General features: G+C 40.7%; 1 protein-coding gene across 5 annotated transcripts in view; it reads left to right on the top strand.

The window, feature by feature from the left end:
• Positions 1-23069, top strand: part of ABCD3 (ATP binding cassette subfamily D member 3) — a 68984-nt gene that overhangs the window by 13348 nt on the left and 32567 nt on the right. For 4 of the 5 annotated variants that reach the window (XR_005226456.2, XM_037906532.2, XM_037906533.2 and 1 more), the window contains exon 2: positions 17027-17063. Coding sequence is in view for 3 of the 5 variants with exons in the window: in XM_037906532.2 (XP_037762460.1) it covers positions 17027-17063 (37 nt within the window). In the remaining 2 variants the exon portion in view is untranslated. Of the gene's footprint in view, positions 1-2834; positions 2949-17026; positions 17064-23069 lie in introns of all 5 variants that reach the window. The other variant, XM_037906534.2, reaches the window with a different exon arrangement.

Genomic DNA, 23069 nt, shown 5'->3' with positions numbered 1-23069 from the left:
ACTTAAAAGTGTAGTATCATTTAGGAGCATATGTTCTTTTGCATTGTGATGCATTCTCCTAACCAAACCGTGCAGAAGTTATTAAAAAGAAGTGGTACAAAACATTTTTTTACTGGAACTACTCTGTTAGTATTCTATATTAAAACCTCTGACTGAAATATCCGTATAGTGGAATGTTTCACAATAAATTGTCCTGTTTTTCAGTCAGTATTATCCTCTCAGACATGATTTTTGTTTATCCGGAGTGGACTAGACTTGCTTAGTTTACTTCCAGAGCTGCATAAAAATATAAGTGAAGTTGTGGCTTCTGTTAGAATTTTAAATGTAGACACATGTGATACATAGAAACTAGTCCTATTTGAGAGATTACATCATGCTGAAATGTGGTTTTGTTTTGTTTTTTTTTCCCCCCCAAGTACATCAATTAAGATTTGTTGATGTGAACAAAAATTATTCCAATAATTGTGGTCAGTGTCTAACAGCTGAAAATCGTTGCTTCTGTTAAAGGGACTGACTTAAAATCTGTTTTAGCTTTTAAAAGCATGGGGTTCTATTCTCCACTGGCAGCCATTGAAATAAATTAAAAAGAAAGATTGGACAACCAAGAATGAAAACCTGCCTCAGTCCTTGCCCCATATCACCAGAGCTCAATAAGCAAGTTTAATCTTTTAGTACTTTGTCACAAAGAAGTCTGAATTTTGAAATGGCTATTAGTGTAATCAAGTAAATAATTGATACTGAAATAACAATTGTGTGAACCATAAAGTACATGAAAATATTGATAGATATATATAACCAGTGGAGATAATTCTCAATCCATATACCTACCATATACCTAGTATACTTAGTACATACTAACTTTATTGTGTCTAGGCAGAGATCTGTTTTGGTATGGTATAATTATAATATCTGATTGCATACAAACACATCCTGGGTGAAATTCTGCCCCCCGGAAGTCAATGGGAAAACTTACATTGACTTCAATAGGGCAGGAAGTTCCAGCATATATTTTGTCATTCATAGCACATCTCTTGGGATGTGTCCAACCAAAAAGAAGATGGAGGGATACAATTTTGCAAGATCTAAGAGCTCTCTATGTAAATTACCATCAGTGGGAAAAATATGCCCTTGACAGAGTGACCAAGGACCTTCAGGTAGAGACAGGGAATAAGTAAGCTGGTCATAAGCAACCTTCTTGTGGTTTCACTTTATTCTTCCGCTTGTGGTTAGAAGTAGTTACTGGGCCCAAACACCATGTGATTTGTAATGTAACAAAAAATGTAAAATATTTTTGATTTGGTAGTGGTCCCTGGTCAAAACATTCTAATGGGTAACTGTTAACTTTTAATTGGCTTTCTAGACATATTTCAGATTAATTCAAGGTGGTACTGGAAGAGTAAAATTCTTTGGTGTTTAAAGACCTGTGAATTCCAATGTAATATAATTATTGTATCCTTAAATAATTTGCCATACAAGAAGCAATTCATCCCTGAATATTTTACTTTTTGAGATTAAAACACTGGGCTAAGTGCTATTTTTGGATGCACTGGTGTCACCCTCCTTTTAAGTCAGTCACATCTGGGGGTAGAACTGGTAGTGACACTCTAGTTAAGGTTGCCTAACATTTTCCATTATAAGACTGTTTTGAGTTGCTTATATCTTTGTAAAATTTAAAATGGGCTGAAATTTTTCAAGTTGGGTGTCTGCTTCAAAATGAATTTTTGTGGAAAGTTTCAGCTAAAATGGTTCAACTGCTTCTGGGAATGAGGTTGGGGAAAATACATAGGGAAAACAATGTTAAAAATGTTGACAGTTATTGAGGCGCTCTAGAGCCTTCATGTTTTGGAGCAGGAATGTAACATTTGATAAGGGGTTGCCCTATTGTCAGGGATATACCTTTCGCTGTTCCCATGAAATCTGGCCGAATTTGGCCACTTTACAACTCTTTATGCAAATCAAATTATCACTAGAGTTTTGGAGGCCAGCAGCTAAATTTTCCAAAGATTCCCTCTGTACTGACCATATTCCATCTCCACACAGGTCCTACATGCCAACAGGACTAAGCATACTACATACCAGAGTTACAAGAGCCAAGCAGGACTTTTCCTACATTTGCTCCTCCTGGGTGTTCAATGGCACTGTAGCACAGGCAATGAGAACTGAAATCAAGGAGACTCCATACTGGTGCTCGGGTAGTGTGGAAAAGGAGAAAGGTGCCTACGTGGAATGCAAAGGGGGGAGGCACAGAAGCTGCCTGGAAGCAATATGAGAAGAAGGGGACATGGACTGGAGCATGGAAAGGGATAGTATAGGAGCAGAGGGGTAGAATAGGGATAGGCTGCTAGAGTATAGGGGCAGAATGTTTTATAACAGCGCTAGGCAACCTTTGCCACGCGGCCCGCCAGGGTAAGCCCCCCGGTGGGCCGGGCCGGCTTGTTTGCCTGCCGGGTCCTGAGGTTCGGCCGATCGCAGCCACCACTGGCCGCGGTTCACTGCTCCAGGCCAATGGGGGCTGCGGGAAGCGACAGCCAGCGCATCCCTAGGCCCGCACCAATTCCCAGAGCCCCCATTGGCCTGGAGCAGCGAACCGTGGCCAGTGGGAGCTGCGATCGGCCAAACCTGCAGATGCTGTAGGCTAAACAAACTGGCACGGCCTGCCAGGGCGCTTACCCTGTTGGGTCGCGTGCAAAGGTTGCCGATCCCTGTTCTATAACCATTGAGCACATTCCCTTCAAAAACCTGGACTTGACCCAGGATTTCTGAGCCTAACATTCCTTTGTTATCTCTAGCAAATAGCTGTGAAATTTACTGGCAAAACTTGACTTTTCCTCTAGATGGCCCAACCACTTCAAGGAGAACAATTTACTAGTGCTATGGGTTTTTTAGCTCAAGTGGCAAAGGTCTGTTCTGTAGACTTGAAGGTCCCGACCCTGCTGACGACACATAAGGTAGGGGATAAGCATGGTTCCATGATGGAATTTCTGTTTTTTCCGTTTGCTTTCCTAAAGGTTTAGGGAAATCCAAAAAAGGCATTAAGAAAATGTTATGGTTGAAAAGTGAAACACTCAGAAGTTAAGAAAATACCAAAATTAAGGTTCCCTATACAGTAGTATGTGATCATGTAATTAAAGACTATATCCTAACGCATAAAACGTCAGGAGACCAAATTAAGATTGTACAGGCAACCTTAGTTCAGTCATTTCCTATTTTTTTGAGTGTTTGACTTTGCAACTGTAACTTTCTTTTAACATTTTTAAAAAATGTAATAGCTACTAATTTGATTGTTTCTAAAGTTATTTAAGAAATATAGTGCTTGGAAACTAATTGAATTGTAAACTCAGCAGAGCAGCTATGTAGCTTCTGTGAACTACCTACTATTTCCGGGTGCTATATAATAAAATAAATAGATTGGTCTCCTTTAGATCCCAGTGTTCTTACATCACTGTAAAAGCTTCCTTACAAATGGACTTTGTTCATATTACAAATACATCATATGATCACTTTCAAACACCTGCTGTAGTTCAGGTGAAAAGCAATATATACTCTACTGTTGACCTAAAACACACTTGGAGCCAGGTCCTCTTAGTTGAAAGGTAATGTATTATCTGATTACAATACTTATGCTCTCTGATTACCCTGTGATCAGCATACCACATAGAAAAAGAAGCCTGGAAAAGCAAAAAAATGTTCAGAGCTTGAAATAAAATCTCTTAAAGAAACTTGATATTGATTCTAATGTTTCAGGTAATGAGAATTGTTCCTCTTTTTGTGTGTGTGTAGTAAAACTTGGTTGAGTAAAAATACAGCAAAAGAAATATATTTTACTTATTGAGTGCTGATGGTTGATTGGCTTTGTACAAATGTAGATAATACAGTACTTAGTACAAAGCCCCAGAATTGTGTGCTACTTTTGGTTTCTAGCTTACATATGAAATACATAATTGTCTCCAGTGAATGCTCTTTGGAAATAAGTGCTACTGATGTTACTTTTTAATAGTAAAATATGGGTATAGTTTAAAAGAAAATGCAATACCTATTGATTAGCAGTGTTAGAGAGTTTTACAATTAGTTTAAACTTTGTGCTTGTCTACATGGGGGTTTAATCCACACTAACTTGAGTTGGTCTGATCTGGAAATATCTGCATAAATGTAACACAACTCCTTGGAGCGCTCTAACTCTGCATTTATTGTGAACTTCGGAATTCTCATTCAATGAGTACTAATGCAAATTGAGCACTTGATGCAAATTGAGCTAGTGCAATCTATTGTTTATGTGCACGAATTGCTTCCGCACGCTACTTTGATAATCCTCCAGCAGCTATCCACACTGCATTGGAGATATGGATGACTGAACTGTGTGTTTATCTGTGAGTCCTCCCCTGCTCTGGGGCCAAACTGTCCAGATGGCCCCTCCCCCGTTTAAAAGCTGGCTCAGTCCCAGGATTGGCTTATTTGCTCAATATTCCTCTAGCACCCTTTACAACATGCCTTGAGCATTTGCTTAGAGCTGCTCTGAGACCCTAGATTTCATCGTCATCTGGGGAGAAGCGACAGTGCAGGAAGCTCTTGGGCCCAGCCACCATAATAAAGATGGGTTCATGGACGTTGCTAGTCAGCTGTTCAAGAAGAGTCACAACCAGGATGCCTTCCAGTGCCAGATAAAGAGCAAACAGCTCATGAGAACTTACATTAAAACCAGGGATGGTAGGAAACTGTCTGGCCGTGGATATATAACCTATCCATTTTTTGAGGAGGTGGACAGGATTTTACATAGTTAGACCACTACTGAACCCAAGGAGGTTGTGGACTCTGCCCTCCTCTTCTCTCTCTCCGCCCCCCTTCCCCCCTCCTGATTATTACATTTCCTGTGACTGCTCCTTGATTTTTTTTATTTAAAAATGCCGCCCTCCTTGCACTATCTAAAGGTACTGACCTCCCGCAGCGGTACCCTCCTCTTCTGGCACTGCAGCCCTAATCCTTGCCCTGTGCAGAGCGGAGGGGGCAGGGGGCTGGAGAGCAAGTCCGGTTTGCACTCACCCCATAGCAGTGGCTCCTATGTCTCACAGACTAGGCGTGCTGCCCTGCACTCACCCTGCAACAGCGGCTCCAGGTCTTGAGACCTGGCATGCGGGCTTGTAACACTGGTCATGTTTGCCCATGTTCCCCCTGTCATGACGGAGGGTCAGCTGGGTCTAACTTGAGTGGCGTGTGAGCTGGTGCTCTAGGTCACAACACGCAGACAGGGGAGCTGGACCTAGCTCTTTGAGACAGGAGCCACAGGAACTGCTGCTGCAGGGTTGGTCACAGACACAAAAAAAGACACAGGCAAACAGACAAATCACTCTGACTTTTTTCCTGCCATGACAAACATGGAGCCTTAGCTATGACCATCAACTGTCTACAAGCCCATGCCATAAAGAGCACATACCCATTTATCTATCTCAGGGAGGGAAATCAGAAATGCATGTTAAAAATATATTATTGCCTCTGGGAAACAGTAACCACTTAAGAACATAAGAATGGCCATACTGGATCAAACCAAAGGTCCATCCAGCCCAGTATCCGGTCTACCAACAATGACCAATGCCAGGTGACCCAGAGGGAGTGAACCTAACAGGTAATGGTCAAGTGATCTCTCTCCTGCCATCCATCTCCACCCTCTCACAAACAGAGGCTAGGGACACCATTCCTTGCCCATCCTGGCTAATCGCCATTAATGGACTTAACCTCTGTGAATTTATCCAGTTCTCTTTTAAACCCTGTTATAGTCCTAGCCTTCACAACCTCCTCAGGCAAGGCATTCCACAGGTTGACTGTGCACTGAGTGAAGAAGAAGTTCCTTTTATTTGTTTTAAACCTGCTACCCATTAATTTCATTTGGTGGCCCCTACTTCTTATATTATGAGAACAAGTAAATAACTTTTCCTTATTCACTTTCTCCACACCACTCATGTTTTTATATACCTCTATTATATCCCCCCTTAGTCTCCTCTTTTCCAAGCTGAAAAGTCCTAGCCTCTTTAATCTCCCCTCATATGGGACCCGTTCCAATCCCCTAATTATTTTAGTTGCCCTTTTCTGAACCTTTTCTAATGCCACTGTATCTTTTTTGAGATGAGGGGACCACATCTGTACACAGTATTCAAGATGTGGGTGTACCATGGATTTATATCAGGGCAATAAGATATTCTCCGTCTTATTCTTTCCCTTTTTTTAATAATTCCTAACATCCCGTTTGCTTTTTTGACTGCCGCTGCACACTGCGTGGACGTCTTCAGAGTTCTCTGAAGATGTCCACGCAGTGTGCAGAGGCAGTCAAAAAGATGACTCCAAGATCTTTCTCCTGATTAGTTGTAGCTAAATTAACCCCCATCATATTGTATGTATAGTTGGGGTTATTTTTTCCAATGTGCATTACTTTGCATTTATCAGCATTAAATTTCATTTCCTGTTTTGTTGCCCAATCACTTAGTTTTGTGAGATCTTTTTAAAGTTCTTCACAGTCTGCTTTGGTCTTAACTATCTTGAGCAGTTTAGTATCATCTGCAAAGTTTGCCACCTCACTGTTTACCCCTTTCTCCAGATTGTTTATGAATAAGGTGAATACGATTAGTCCTAGCACTGACCCTTGGGGAACACCACTAATTACCTCTCTCCATTCTGAAAATTTACCATTTATTCCTGCCCTTTGTTCCCTGTCTTTTTAAACAGTTCTTAATCCATGAAAGGAGCTTCCCTCTTATCCCATGACAACTTAATTTATGTAAGAGCCTTTAGTGAGGGACCTTGTCAAAGGCTTTCTGGAAATCTAAGTACACTATGTCCGCTGGATCCCCCTTGTCCACGTTTGTTGACCTCCCCCCCCCCAAAAGAACTCTAATAGATTAGTAAGTCATGATCTCCCTTTACAGAAACCATGTTGACTTTTGTGCAACAATTTATGTTCTTCTATGTGTCTGACAATTTTATTCTTTACTATTGTTTCAACTAATTTGTCTGGTACGGACGTTAGACTTACCAGTCTGTAATTGCCAGGATCACCTCTAGAGCCCTTCTTAAATATTGCCGTTACATTAGCTATCTACCAGTCATTGGGTACAGTACCTGATTTAAAGAACAGGTTACAAACCATAGTTAGTAGTTCCGCAATTTCACATTTGAGTTCTTTCAGAACTTTTGAATGAATGCCATCAGGTCCCGGTGACTTGTTACTGTTAAGTTTCTCAATGAATTCCAAGACTTCCTCTAGTGACACTTCAATCTGTGACAATTCCTCAAATTTGTCACCTACAAAAGATGGCTCAGGTTTGGGAATCTCCGTAACATCCTCAGCTGTGAAGACTGAAGCACAGAATTAATTTAGTTTCTCTGCAATGACTTTATCGTCGTTAAGTGCTCCTTTTATATCTTGATTGTCCAGTGGCCCCACTGGTTGTTTAGGAAGCTACCTGCTTCTGATTTACTTAAAAAAACGTTTTGTTATTACCTTCTGAGTTTTTGGCTAGCTGTTCTTCAAACTCCTTTTTGGCTTTTCTTATTACATTTTTACATTTAATTTGGCAGTGTTTATGCTCCTTTCTATTTACCTCACTAGGATTTGACTTCCACTTGTTTTTTTTTCCATACTCCCCCTGCCATGGCATCTGCAATGGCTAGACCTCCAGGACAGGGCTTTTATCAGTAGCTGAGCAGCTGGCTAACCTGAGGGGGAAGAAACGGAGAACACAGGATGACATGTTTGGCAATCTCATTGCAGACTTCCTTTCCCCCCCGTTCTCCCAAATGAAAGCAATGGAGAGCTGGAGATTGTTTTTGCGGTCAGAGAGGGAAAAAGAAGAGAGTTGCACTGGCCAAAGACACTGTAATTAAAGAGGGACAAGCAGAGGCAACTCCTGGAGGCAGTATGGAAGCAGAATGCTCTGCTGGAGTGCATACTGTCTGTTGGCCCACTGTCAATCTAGTGCCCTCAATCAGGACCCAGACAAAATCTGCACAAAAGATGTTTCCCACTGTACCCCGACAGCCATGCTCCCTTTCTTTCCCTGGTTCCAGCTCAGGGCATCGAGGACAATTGCACGTGGGAGCCCAACTCTTTGAATCATCAAACACCCCTAATAACTTTGGGCCCCAACACGCAACATAAGAACAGCCCTACTGGGTCATAGAATATTAGGGTTGGAAGAGACCTCAGGAGGTCATCTTGTCCAATCCCCTCCTCAAAGCAGGACCAATCCCCAACTAAATCATCCTAGCCAGGGCTTTGTCAAGCTGGGCCTTAAAAACCTCTAAGGATGGAGATCTACCACCTCCCATGGTAACCCATTCCAAAGGTCCATCTAGCCCAGTATCCTGTCTTTCGACAGTGGCCAATGCCAAGTGCCCCAGAGGGAAGGAACAGAACAGTGATCAAGTGATCCATCCGCTGTCACCCGTTCACAACTTCTGGCAAACAAAGGTTAGGAACACCATCTCTGCCCATCCCGGCTAATGATAATACCAGAAGGGAGAAGAATGAGAAGAGGCAGAGGCAAGAAGTATAGTTGCCTATGAAATGGAGACATCCCCATCCCCCTCCCCCCCCCAATCCACTACACTGTTTAACTTTAAGATGTTTCTTTGTTGTTCTAATCAGATTTATTTTTGATTTATGTATAGTTGTTTAATAAAAACTGTTAGAAATTCATTTACAAAGAATCTGCAGTGCATGGTGCAACAGAGCAATTTCCTGCAATATGCTTAAAAGACAATATTGTGTTAAGTTTATGTATTATTGTGGGCTAGGATTGTATGTAACCTCTTTAGAAGGGAGATGTGATAGATGTAAGACCTAAGAGTTCAGAATACTATACTGAAAATGTGCCAAACAAGTTAGAACCTTTGGGACAATAAGTGTTAAGAGGATTTTACTGGGGAATCTCTCGGCGGAGGTTAATGCAAATTACCCAGTTCTGGTTATGCAAAAACCTAGTCTTTTGATGATGTGCCCTTAGAAAAGGATGATTGTCTGCTGATTACCTGTTACAGAGGGCCAAGGTCAACAGCCCAAGCTATATAAAGAAATGGCTGATCTGCCCAGCCCAGGTCCTAGTTCTAGATCTAAGAGAGATGAACTTGTAACCACAGGGAAACCCCACTTGTGGGTTTTGAAGGACTAAAAACCTACCAGAGCCATAGGTTGGAGTTGAATTGACCTCTGGTAAGCTTTTTAGCATGTGTGTAGGTTGTTTTAATATTGTTTAACATATCGTATGCAGTATATACTAAAACAAGATAATATTTTTATATGTTTAATGCTTTTACCTTGAGAATAAATGTGCTTGCTTAGAAGGATCTTTGTTTAACTTATAACTGTGGATATAGTTGGTCATAGTCTTTGGAGAAAAAGCCAAGCTTTTGGAGAAAGCTTTGGAGAAAAAGCCAAGCCACTGGCCTGTTTAGGCAGACTGGCTTGCTAGGGATATCACAGTGTAAATCAGGGAACTGTGCAGCATTAAAATTTCCAGTCAAAAGGGAGTGAAACGTAGGTCTCCACACATGAGAAGACTGGGAGTTGGAAGTCTAAAGCAGGTGCCCTTAGTGGACTACAGGGGGGGAATACAGGTGCAATTGCCCTGAAACTGAGACACTTGGTGTTGTCAGACGTCACCAGTGTGGTGCTCTGCTCTATTCAATGTTGATAACAGTCAGCTGCGTGCATGTGTTCCCTCTGTGTGCTGCCCCAGCTCTGCAGATCACTGGCACAGCAGACCCCGAGAGAATGCCCAATGACCACAGACTCCGATAAGGTACGAAGGCACCTGGCCAGGTTTATTGTCAAACAAAGCACAGTAATAGTTTCCAGCAGACTTTACAGGACATACTGTGAATATGTGCCCCCTGACAATGGACACAGCTCAGTCAGTGGCGGGACACTCCATCGCCCCCTAGGCTGTACAGAGACACTGCCTCAGGGATGCATTCTTATAACAAACAAGTTACATATCATTCCTGACGTATTGAGGTGCAACCTCTCTACGTAGCAAGGTGCCGCCTCTCACCTTGTACATGTTGGTTTGAACAAAATAACTCTATCCATCATATTACCCTTTTGCCCCTGTCTTTAGGATGGGTCAGCCTGTTACTTGTTATGTGTGTGGAATGTGCAAGTATCGGAATGTTCTGGTATCTCTAGTGTCCAGTACCTTTTAGGTATGTATATTTTTGCAACATCAGCCCTTTCGTTGCCAGCTTCTGTGAGCAGGGCCTGCCTCTGGCTCACAGCTTGACTTTGCTTTGTTAGCAAAGTCTTGACCATTCATTTAGTTCAGGCCTTAGGCCTCATACCGGGCCTCTGATACAAGGGTTTATGTTTCAGGACTGTATCTTCCCACATTTGGTGTACACACAGAATTACTCCTGGGGGAATTTTGCACCACTGTGCAATACAGAAATGAATGTTGTTTGCACCCCCCCCCACCCCCCCCCAAAAGGGATGCAGAGATGTTGGCTGCCACTAGGGTCCGCTTGACCTGGCAGAGCCCAGCTCACAAACAGAAGATAAGGCCGGGGATGGGGGAGGGAACTGGAGTGTTCCTAGCAGCTGCAGTTCCCAGCACGCACTAAAGGAAGGAGGTGGTGGAACTGCGCAAGAAACTCTGTGCAAGCCCGGTACCCAGCATCAGACTGTTTCTCCCTCTGGATCCTTGGGCTCTGCGGGGTAGAGGGTTTGAATGTCTGGGCTGGGGGCGGGGGGGCCACAGTTGGCCTCTGGGGAGTAGGGGATGTGAATGTCTGGTCTGGGCAGGGGGACGGCTGGGCTCTGGGTGGGAGGGGATGAGAGTGTCTGGCCCCCCGGCTGGGCTCTGATAGTGAGGGGGCAGAGAAACAGGGACGGGGCTGTCATATGGGTTTCTTTAACTCTCTACTCCTGGGGGAATTTTTGTCTGTATCTGTATTGTTACAGACATTTGCTGACAAGTATTTTTGAATAAATTACCAAAATAATTGAAACTGGTGTGTTATATAGAGTTATTTTGACAAATATAATTTGCAGAATTTTGTAGAATTTTAAAATGTGCACAGAATTTTTAATTATTTGGTGCAGAATTCCCCCAGCAGTAAAAAATGTAATTTTTGCATACAAAATTACAAAGTCACAGACACAAGCTAAAAGGAGTGCCACAGTGTGCTACTTCTACCACCCATAAAGGAAACTGCAATTCTTCCAATCCGTTTCTCCTCTTCTTCCCCTCCCCATGGTCAACAGCTGGATGTACAGCTGTACACTTTCAAGTCTGATACTCAAAGTAAACTGTGGGACCATACCTAAGTTTTATGTGTATTCCAATGCAGAAACAAAGGCAAGTTCCAAAACACACTTACAAATTCAGGAAGTGGCTTTTCCTCCTGTAACTATTTCAGAACCAGTGTTTGCACAATACAATACTTAAGTGTTTGATCTACTTGCATAGTTTGGAAGTGAACATGGTTTTTCAGGGACACTGGAAACCTTTCACCACTCATTTCAGAGCATTGCGAGTTGCTTTCTCATTGAAAAGGAAATCAATTTCATGGAGTCAGGTTACTTTCTAAATGTAACTTATTTATTTATGCTGAATACACCAGTCCTTGAACAGAGGTCGTCACAAACAGCGTGAAGGCAATCCCCTTTCAGAAATCTCACTCCAAAAACTGATGCTTGGTTTGAAGGAAGCATCTGAAATATTGAGAATAGAGCAAACACTCTTGCTGTTTGCAACAGGCCTCCAAAATAACTCTCATTACAAAATTAGCAACAATACATTTTTTCCCAGTGTGTACGCTGTTCGCATTTAAGAAAAATAACTTGTAAGACTAATAGCACCATCTGGTGACTCCTGCCATAATACTGTATCCCTCTTCCTTGGCCCACAATCAATAACAATTACTCTACACACCATGCACTGTGCCTCTCCCTGTGAACACTTCTTATTAATAGCAACATATTATAGTAGTTCACAAATCCAATATGTCAAACAGTCCTTAAATGATTAAAATTTTAAAGGACAAACATCACCCAAATCAAACCACATAAACTAGGAAATACAGTATCATCATACAGAGGGCAGAGTTAAAGTTGTCTAGATAGCTCAACACCCAGTATTGCAATAACTGATGACTTTTTTTGTGGTAAAGACTGTCTGGGTGTGACCATTTGGGAAGGTGAGTTGAGTATGGCTTTATTCCATACTTCCTGATTTTTGTGGTTTTGAAGTGGGTGTTATTTGCCCTTAGCAACTGTAACTGTGCTTTTGTCTGTTACCAACACTTGCACTGAGTCTATAATTAATTATATTAATTATAGACTCTTCATTCAGAACACCCTTCTCTCTGCCACTGCAAGAAGACATACTGTAAATTCCGCTTATTAGCAACTCCTCTGTTGCCAGCAAAAAGTTGCTATTATCCGGCAGTTACTAATAAATGGAAGGCCAGTTTGCAAGGCACCAGCCAGGGAAGGAACTGCTGGGATGTGCCTTCCTTGGCTGCAGTCCTGCAAACCTGCTTGTGGCAGGGAACAGCACGGTGTGGGGCTGCACGCTAGATGTAGAGGCTTTCTACAGGAGTGGGAGTGTGGGACATTTGAAAGGGCTGCGCCATACTTCCTCTGCACTCTCCAGGAATCAGAAGTCTAGGTACAGTCCCCCAGCAGGATGCAGCCCAGGCTGTGCAGAGAGAGGTGCCACACAGCTCAAGCTTCTGGGCTGCAGCCCATTATCTCCTGTGTAGTCCCTATGTGTGCAGGCCGGTTTCCAGGGCTGCAGCCCCAGAAGGAAGTGCTGGAATGGGTTGAGCACTGGCTTCAGGCAAGTTTGTAGGGTGACGTCCAGGGAAGGTGCATCCCAACGCTTCATTTCCAGGCTGCAGCTCCGCAAACCTGCATGCTTGGCACTTCCCAGTGCTTCCTTCTCTGGCTGCAGCCTTGCAAACCGGCTGCAGGTGGGGTGTTTGTTAAATGTTAATAAGCAACATGCCATTGCCGATATCCAAATCCCATTGACGTTAAAGTCATAGAATCATAGAACTGGAAGGGACTTCGAGAGGTCATCTAGTCCAGTCCCTTGCACTCAAGGCAGGACTAAGTATTATCTAGACCATCCCTGACGGGTGTTTGTCCAACCTGCTCTTAAAAATACCCAATGATGGAGATTACACCACCTCCCTAGGCAATTTATTCCTGTGTTTAACCACTCTGACAGTTAGGAAGTTTTTCCTAATGTCCAGCCTAAACTGCCCTTGCTGCAATTTAGGGCCATTACTTCTTGTCCTATCCTCAGAGGTTAAGAACAACAATTTTTCTCCCTCCTCCTTGTAACAGTCTTTTATGTACTTGAAAACTGTTATGTCCCCTCTGTCTTCTCTCCTCCAGACTAAACAAACCCAATTTTTTTCAATCTTCCCTCATAGGTCATGTTTTCCAGACCTTTAATCATTTTGGTTGCTCTTTTCTGGACTCTCTCCAATTTATCCACATCTTTCCTGAAATGTGGTGCCCAGAACTGGCCACAGTATTCCAATTGATGCCTAATCAGCGCGGAGTAGAGCGGAAGAATTACTCCAGAACCGGATCCAGAACCCATCCCTGCGGGACCCCACTTGTTATGCCCTTCCAGCATGACTGTGAACCACTGATAACTACTCTCTGGGAACGATTTTCCACCAGTTATGCACCCACCTTATAGTAGCTCCATCTTGGTTGCATTTCCCTAGTTTGTTTATGAGAAGGTCATGTGAGACAGTATCAAAAGCCTTACTATAGTCAAGATGTATCACATCTACCGCTTCCCCCCCATTCACAAGGCTAGTTACCCTGTCAAAGAAAGCTATCAGGTTGGTTTGACATGATTTGTTCTTGACATATCCATGCTGACTGTTATTTATCACCTTATTATCTTCTAGGTGTTTGCAAATTGATTGCTTAATTATTTGCTCCATTATCTTTCCGGGCAAAGAGTTGGATGGGAGGGTGACACCCAGAGAGCTTGTGGTGTGGAATGGAGGAATGCAAGAAGCCACTGGTGTGCAATTCGCTTGGCCTACAGATGCTACAACATGTTCATGTTCTTCTGTCAGGACACTTTTTACATCACCATCACGATTTTACTCCCATCCAAATCTTTTGGGAATTTTCTGCTCCCTGCCTGATTTCTGTTACGACGCTTCCAGCCTCAGCTACATTCTCGGTTGCTGGGGGCAGCTGAACTAATATTCTGCCCTCTGGATACCTCTTAGATGGCCCTTACACCTGAACAGTCATTTTTATTTACGCTGGGTAACACACAGTGCTTGGTTTCAGAGTAGCAGCCGTGTTAGTCTGTATCCCCCCCAAAAAAGGCGTACTTGTGGTACCTTAGAGACTAACAAATTTATTTGAGCATAAGCTTTCGTGAGCTACAGTATCCACTAAATGCATCCGATGAAGTGAGCTGTAGCTCACGAAAGCTTACGCTCAAATAAATTTGTTGTCTCTAAGGTGCCACAAGTACACGGTGCTTGGTTTACGTAAGCAACTAAGTGTGTGACCCTCTTTGTATGTAAGAGATAGGCCTGGAATAGTGGAGAATCTTTTTCTAAACCCGAATGTATTTGGTCACAATATAATGCAGTATTGCTCACAGCCACCAGTCTTGCTATCTGATTTTGAGAGTATTCTTTGGCCTTTGAATCCACTGAACATGTAACCACAGTTCCTACAGAAAGCTTTACAATAGGATAATAGAATCTGGATTAGTGCCAGTGTGTACCAAGCTGAAGAAATGAGGCTCTTAAGGAGGGGAAAACACAGAAACCAAACAAACCCTACAGCAATCAGCCTTTAGAAGTTTGTAACAAACATTCTGTGACACAGCTTTTTATCAACCAAATACCCTTATAGCTAAGACATACAACTTTTACTATTTAAAATGACAATGGATTCACTTGTTAGTTTCTGATAGTTGTTAGTTCTTTGTGTTATGTAATGGAATTTACATTTCTCTAGTTTTTTTCATTGTAGGGGTTGATTATAAAACAAGCATTTCCTTGTCACTGCTGTGAAGTTCATGGCATGCGTGACTTGTGAAAACACTGAACCTTAAATTACCATTGCTTCATCTCTCCTAATTGTGCTGTTGTGTCACTGGACCTGTGTACTGGTATAGTTACACCAGCAAAGCCTTCCTTGCTCTCCCTGCTCCGCTTTGCAGGTCTCCTCTTCCATCTTTGTTTTTTCTTTCCCTTTTCCACCCCTTCTTCCTACCTCCTCCCCTTTTATGTAGTTCAGTTCTCTTCTTTCTTCTGGTTGGGCCATGACACACATGGATCCTTCCAGTAAGGGATTTGTTAAAACGTACACTTAGTTCTGGACCCTTTTTCAGTGCAGTCAGAACAGAGCTTTCAGGCGCAAGTGTTGGAGGATGCTACTGTTGCCGTGGCAGGATGGCTGGACACATTATAGGCACTTTAGTAGCCACCCAGCACAGACATTGGTGCTGCTGCTGGTGCCTGCCTCTTTTTGCCTGCTACTTCTGATACTCCATCTTGGGTTTCTGAGGTGACATCTGCAACTGCATGCTGTTACAGCCTCAGGGCCTCTGCTAAAAACTTATTTTGGAACTAATCCGTTTGTTGAGATAATTTAATTTGGGTATGCTCTAAACTTTGAGCATGTTTAAATTTATTCTGTGTACGTTCTGAATGTTTACCATCTTTCTTCCTTTCCAGTGATTCAGTGTTCTCATATGCCCAAGTACACTGTTCTAGAAATATTGGAGAGGGAGTGACTTTGTACTTTGAACTCCTAATTAATGACAATTGTTAGTAAATGAGTTTTTCTTTAACTGTTTCGAGAAATACAGGAGGGAAAAAAGTTCTTTCAGAAATCTGGTTTCAAGAAGTCTAATTTCTTCTGTAAAAGGTTTATCTAAAATAATAATCTCTATTATAATATTGTTTGTAGTTACATGTCAAATGCCATACAAAACATATTGGTTCAGCTTCTGTATATAGGGTGAAACATCAAAGCTAAAATGACTGGATTTTTAACTTGTACCTGGGCACAGATCTCTCCATTTTAGTCAGTGGAGCAACTGCAGATCTGCTTGGAGTGTCTTCATTTGTTAAATGAAAATCCCAGCAATGTATAATATAGAAAACAACATATAGCATAAAGTCCCAGGATTAAGTATTTTACTATCACTGAGAGTGAAAAAACGTTGTAATGTTTTTGTTAAATACATAGTTTTGAAAAAAAGAGTGGTCTTATGGCTAAGGCAGTGGTTTAGAACTAAGAAAATAGGAGTTCAGTTCCCAGCTCTGTCAGACACTTGCTGTGTGTAAGCCACTTAATCTTTCTGTGCCTCAATTCCCTCTCTATAAAATGGGGGAAGATAATGCTTTCCATCCCTTAAGGGTATTCAGAACATGACATCCATTTATTTGTGTAGGGTACTCAAATACAATAGTGATGGGAGTGCCTGGTAAATGCCCAGATTTATATACTGGTAAATATACTTGGTAAATACTTTAAGATTTACAGGTATGAATATGCAAAACTAATAGAAATGTGCTTAGAATCTTTGAAATCTGGACTAATAATTTCAGCAAATCAATCCACTGTTTTTGGTAATTATGTGCAAGAAATTAAAGGATTAAGAATAGTGTTCTTTGAAGTGATTAATCAAACTTGTCTAACATAAGCAAAAACATAATCCTCTTAATCTTTTTAAAGATTATAGTATCAGGTGAGACTTCTGACGGCTTGTTTAGTTCTACTGTACTCCTAAATGTAAACAAAATGACCAGAAATTCTGAACTAGATTTGGTACAGGTGCATAAAGTGCACTTACAATTCTCAGATTACATAAAATACTTTACTGTATAGTATATGTACTGTACCATATAGATGCCACGTCTTTCCTGAAAATCCCCTTGCTCTTTTTAAAACTTTCTAAAGAGGCCAAGATATTGCAAAATTAAGTATCAAAAAATGTTAGAAAAAAGCTAAGTAAAATCCTTTTTTCCTCCACAGTAAGAAAAATGAAAAACCAACATTGCAGAACAATGAGGTAATTATTTCTTATTTTTTATTTTAAATAATACCAATAAAATATGGTTTAGATTTAATTAATCTTCTTCTTCCCAAAATTGAACTTCTTGTATTCTTTCCAAATCTGAGCTATCGTAGTTGTAGAACTAATGTAGCTAAGAGGATGCATAGATTTGTGGTGGTTGGTTTCTAGATTTTGAGTACTGGATTGTGGGGTGTTGTTTTTAAAGAAGGTACTGAAGCTTCCTTTTGTAAGGGAAAAACACAAAGCATTTTATAAATTTAATAAATAAAATGGGTACATTTTGAAACTATCAGGCTTCAATGTCTTCAAATTCTTTAAAGGTTACTTTCCAAAGGAAAAAAAAAAATAGCCTTGTGCCTTTTTGCTTTGTCATGGTGTATAATCAAGGCCTGACGGGGTTTGTTTTGTTTGTTTGTCTGTCTGTCTTTCGTTAAATGTTCAGGTCTTGTGTGCCTGGGAAAACTCCATGATCACTAAAGAAGTAGTAGAAGTAGTTTTTTAGCCACTCTAGAATTTTAACATCTATTAAACTTTTATGCTTTATTAACATTTGGCGGAAGGACATCTTACAGATTCAGCATGCCTATCGCTTAATAATATGCCAAGGTAGTCTGTTCTAGAAATATGGGAAACAGAGTCTAATTAGTGATAGTTTTTGGTAAAGTGCTCTGAATTCCGGCCTAGACTAGAAATATTGCATGGAATAACTAAATGAACTGTAAATCAGTCAACCTACAGCAGTGCAAAGCCTTAATGTAAAAGCACATAAACTGTTTTAAATCCTGTTTAAATAAATTTACCTTAAGTTGCTAGATCAGTTTAATTGTATTTTTACAACTTTTTCAACTGTAGATCAGCCCTGATATGTAAAGAAAGTACACGAGTAAAACTGGAATACCAGATTTGGCATTCTTGTTTTTTTTTGTTTTTGTTTTGTTTTGTTTTTAAAAAAAAGGTGTTTTTTTTAAGGGCGGGTGGACCCTTGTCAGGCTGTTAATGCAGTATTAAGCAGCAGAAGCGCAAAAAAAAAGAGTACATTTTAGATAGTCTTTAACAAATATAAGGTCTGTATATTTGGGACCTTTATCTGTAGAGGCTGAGAGACATGAATTGTTTAGTTCCAAGATCATCTTGTACCCTAAGACAAGATAATTTTTAAAACCTTTCTATATCATTATTTTTTCACTGTGTAACAGATAATTTAGCTATAGCAAAGGAATGGCTAGAAAGATTCCGGGCCCAGTCTTGCTGAATTGACTACAATGGGAGCAGGGTCCAGCCTCTTTGTTACTATGAATAAATCTTATGACATGAGAAAATGCCTTTGCTCTTGATAGCTAGGGACAGATCTTAGTCTTGTGTACATTAGTGTAAATCTAGTGCAATACCATTGGCTTTGATGAAGTTACTGCAATATCACATCACAGTAAACAAGAGAAGAATTAAGACCATTTTGTGTGATAGAAGCAGATTGTAAAATGCTGACCTTTTTTGTATCAAAGTACTTTACTTTACAAACATTAAATTAACCAGTGTTACAAGTTTGGCCACGTGTCTTGTAACAATCACTGCCTATAAACACTGGCATTAGTTGATTGGAATAGTTCATTTGATGTTTAAAGAGATCATCACTAATATTTTTTCCCAATATTCAGTGTGGAAATTAGTGTAGAATCTGACATAATTATAATCCTTTTTAAAAAACAAAAGCCTTTTGAAAGTTCAACATTTTCAGGTTTCTTTTTTTTAAATAAAATGCACCTTTTTAAGCCAAAATTTGTGTGTTTGATTTTTAAAGTACAATATAAAATAAGATGAGTTTTCAAGAGTTGCTAAAAGTAAATGTCAGTACTAGGCACTTTATGCTGCATAAGCAAGGCCTGAAATGTGTTTTCTGCTTGTTTTTAATATTAGAAATTCATTTCCTTTCTAGTCCGGAAAGACTCTCTGTGACTGGAGACCTAGAGAAACTGATATTTTAAGAACAAAGCAAGTGAAAGTTAGGGCAGGGAAGTGATATTTTAGTCACTGTTTGGCTTTTTTATTAACAATGTATTTAATTTCAGTGACTAACACTTCAGTGAGAATGTATGTCTTCAAGATTTTATTCCACCCCTTCAATTAGTATGAGAGCTCATGATAAACATGATCTAGCACATCCTCCACCAAAACCAGAGAATATGGGGCTTGACATTTATGATACTTCTAAACTGAAAAGTAAGCACAGAAAATAAACAAAACAAAAAATAAAAAACAACTTTGGTGAAAAAAGAGCACAAGCCCAATTTTTAAAGAAATACTTTGCAGGGCATCTCTGTTTTTTTAATGCGCTGTAATCAGTGTTCCCTTTAATTTTTCCCGCCTACGTGCAGAATGAATTTTGTTACGTGCACCAATATGGAGGTGATGTATTGGTGCATGTAACAAAATTCACGTGGTGGGGGTGGGGCCCAGGGGTTTGGAGTGTGGGAAGGGAGCTCAGGGCTGGGGCAGAGGGTTGGGTGCAAGGGGTAAGGGCTCTGGCTGGGGTTATGGGCTCTGGGGTGGGGCCAGGAATGAGGGGCTTGGGGTGTAGGAGGATGGTCCGGGGCTACGGCAGGGAGAGAGGACTCTCCCAGCTCTCTCTCACCGCAGCAGCACCTGGGCCGGGGGCAGGAGAGGCGCCTCTCCCCGCTGTGGCAGTGCTGGGGCTGCAGGATAGGCGCCCCTTCCTCGGCCACAGCAGGTTGGGGGCCAGGCTAGGTTGGGGCCAGGGGAGGGGTGCTGCTCCCCCGTCCGGTCCCTGGGCGGGTTCCCTGAGTGCCTGCGTGGCGCTAAATAGGCTGGGAACTTAGGTTGTAATAGTTTCCAGAACAATTAAGCAGCATTGCACAAAAAGCAATTTTTTCGTATAATTTCTGCAACATAGTCCTAGGCCGGTGTACAGTAGAGAAATTTATCATGCTAAAAAGTGTTTATTGGCTCTGGCCTGTTTGTAATGTGTTCTGCGTCCACTAGTAAATGTTCTCAAACAGTTTAATAAATGTGCTAAATACCATTTGGACTGTACTTGCTTACAGCAGGGCTGAATACAATGCGTGAACCATTGTCAGTGATGGTATAGACACAGGCTACCTGAAGTTCAAGTAACCCTCTTAATACTTCAGTGCACAGCTATTTTTTTTGAAATCTCCAGAATGTCCTGTTTCTGGAAACTGTGTTGGGAACTGTGGGATGGGTATCCAGAGCAGGCTGCAAGTGGAACAGTTTAGATCCGTGCTAGTGTGGATGTGATGCAAACCTGCAAGAGCTGTTATAGACACAACAAACTGTATGCCATGAGTTCAGTTATAAACTGTTGAATTCTAGAGAGCAGAGAAGGCCTGAGAGTTTGGTCAAGCCAGTGGTCCAAGATAAACGTTCATTGCTAGAATTTCTTGTGGCCTAATCTGTTGTCTGTCCACTGCATTTGTAAATGATCCTGCAAACATTTGAGTTCATGTTTAAATTTATGCACCACAGTACCCCTATTGACTTCAGTGGGATATCTTGCATATAAGAGTGTGCAGAATCGGGGCCTTACTGTTACTATATTTGCTTGATTTTTAGATAGATTTGCTGCTAATTTAAATTTACCAAAGGAAATTGAAGCAGATATTTATGAAGTCGTTGGAAGGTGAACTATCTCCAGTTCAACAGGTTAATCATTAATATTTGTAGGATTTTCTTGCCATGTTGTATTAGGAGGAGAACATCACCAGACAGACATTTAAATTGATTTATTTAACTAAAACAACATTATGTATTCTGGATTTTTTTTCTTCAACAGCAAACATATAATATTTTAACAAAACAAACATGAATTTTTTGAATTTAGTTAAACATTCAAGTTTTTTAAAATCAGGTTTGGTTTTGTTAAAATTGTTTTTAACTAAAATAGTTAAATGAAATTTTTTTTAAAAAAAACAAAAATTAAACTATGTCAGCCAGGTCAACGTGAGAAACATAAAATATTGGCTTCTGCAGCTAACTTAGTTGTCTTCACCTTCATTTTCCTGTTCGTTCATAGTCTGGAAAAGAAAAACAAGCTTTCCTGCTTTTTCAGGTCCCAAACGCTTTCTCAATTTGGAATGAATTAGTCCAAAAGCAAATATTCTTTCTACACTGGCAGAAGAAGCTACTGCTGTTAAAAGTGAGATTATCATTCAACAGTCTCTGAATCCAAGTGCTTAAGTGACTTCCACTGGTGTGACTTTCTTTAAAACATCATCAGCAAACATATTTCTTGTATGGTTCCCCCTTAGCTCTGAAGTTTACTATAGTTGGCATTGTGGAGGGATGATTGCTGGATGTCCATGTCATAGCTAACTCCTCTTCTTCAGCAGTTAAGGTTTGACCGTGGTACCGAGTATTGAGAATATTTGCAAGAAAACTATCTGAAGATAGTGCTTGTCCCGTTCATTTTTTTTTAATGCTTGTAATTTTAACTCTGTTATTGCATATTTCTCTTTTTAAGATCTCACTCAGTTCCTTCGAAATTTCAACAGCATCAGCAATAAAACAGCTATTTCCCTGCATTTTGTTCAACGCTACAGATATAGGCTTCAGCATGTGAGGGAACTTTGGCCATCTATTTTTTCACAGTTTTGTTCACGAACTGTCATCTGAGTAGGCCAGTTCTTGATACAGTGCTCAGAACAGTCCACTACTGAGTTCCATCGCATGTCTTGTGGGAGAGTTAGCTTGGTTCCTCCCGCTTTTTTCAGAGCAGCTGCTGCAGAGTGGTTGTTACGGAAGTATTTTGCAATTTCAACAACAGCCTTTATTTCTGGAACACTGAAGTCTTTGGTTAGGAGGTGCATTAAATGAGCACTGCAACCTTATGTTGTTAGCTTGGGACTCTCTTCTGAATAATTTCGTCTCATCTTGGATACATTTGCAGTATTGTCTGTGACCAAGCTGTGTACTAGACATTTGAATTTTTTTTCACAGTTTGTTATAGCTTTTACTGCTACTTCTTGTAAGTATTCTGCTGTGTGTGCATTTACTGATGTATCAATTGTTTCTGTAAAGAAGACATTCCCTTCTTCTGTTGTCACACAAGCACATACAACAGGATCAGTGTGGACATTGCTCCACTCATCAAGACTCAGGTTAACAATTTTACCCTCTAGACCTTTTGCACACTGCTCAATTTCTCTTTCATACACTTTATCCAGCAATTTGCCTGCGACATCTATTCTGTTGGGTGGACTGTATCCTCGTCTTAAAGACTGTACCATATTAATGAAGTGTGGGTTCTCAATCATCCAGAAAGGAGAGTTTGTTGCATAAACAAACAGGGCAATTTTTTCACCAGTTACCTATTTTTCCTGCCATTGTAGGTTTTTCATTCTAGTGAGAGAATGGTATGGTAGATCTCAAATCAATGAAGGCTACGCTCAGAAAGACCTCAAGACTTCTAGAATGTGCTGCTCAAACAGTTACACTTTTGTTTCTGCTGCCTGTCCTTCCCTTCTCACATTTATCTCCAGACTTCTTGTCCAGATCTATTCTGCCCCCAACAATCTTCTATTCATTGAACTTTTTGAAACTTTGCACTTTTAGAGAGAGGTAAGGGATTGACTGTGTACACAAATTTGCAGAGGGACGATAGGGTTGAGGTCTGTTATTTCTCACCTCTATAATTTATTTATTTAAAAACATTTTTGCTGTTAACAACATGTTATCTCTGGAGACACAAATCCACAGTTTGAGAACTGCAAAACTAAGCATGGTATCTTATAGTATCTTCTAGACTGAGCACTGAGTTTCATTGGGTAGATAAAAAGATTAACCTAAATCTATACAGAAGCCCCTGGAACCCCATAAAATTGGGTTCCTAATCCATGAACTATTGGAACTCATTTACAAAACTTTTCTTAAACATTACATGAATATATTCTCATACTATAGAATTAGAATTTATAATCCCTATTCCATAAGGAGATATCTTAATTAAAACTATCTTTAGACAGGTTT

The sequence above is a fragment of the Chelonia mydas genome, chromosome 8, assembly GCF_015237465.2.
Source record: "Chelonia mydas isolate rCheMyd1 chromosome 8, rCheMyd1.pri.v2, whole genome shotgun sequence".
NCBI lineage: Eukaryota > Metazoa > Chordata > Testudines > Cheloniidae > Chelonia > Chelonia mydas.
The sequence above is the reverse complement of the archived record's forward strand: the minus strand, read 5'-3'. Positions and strand labels throughout refer to the sequence as shown.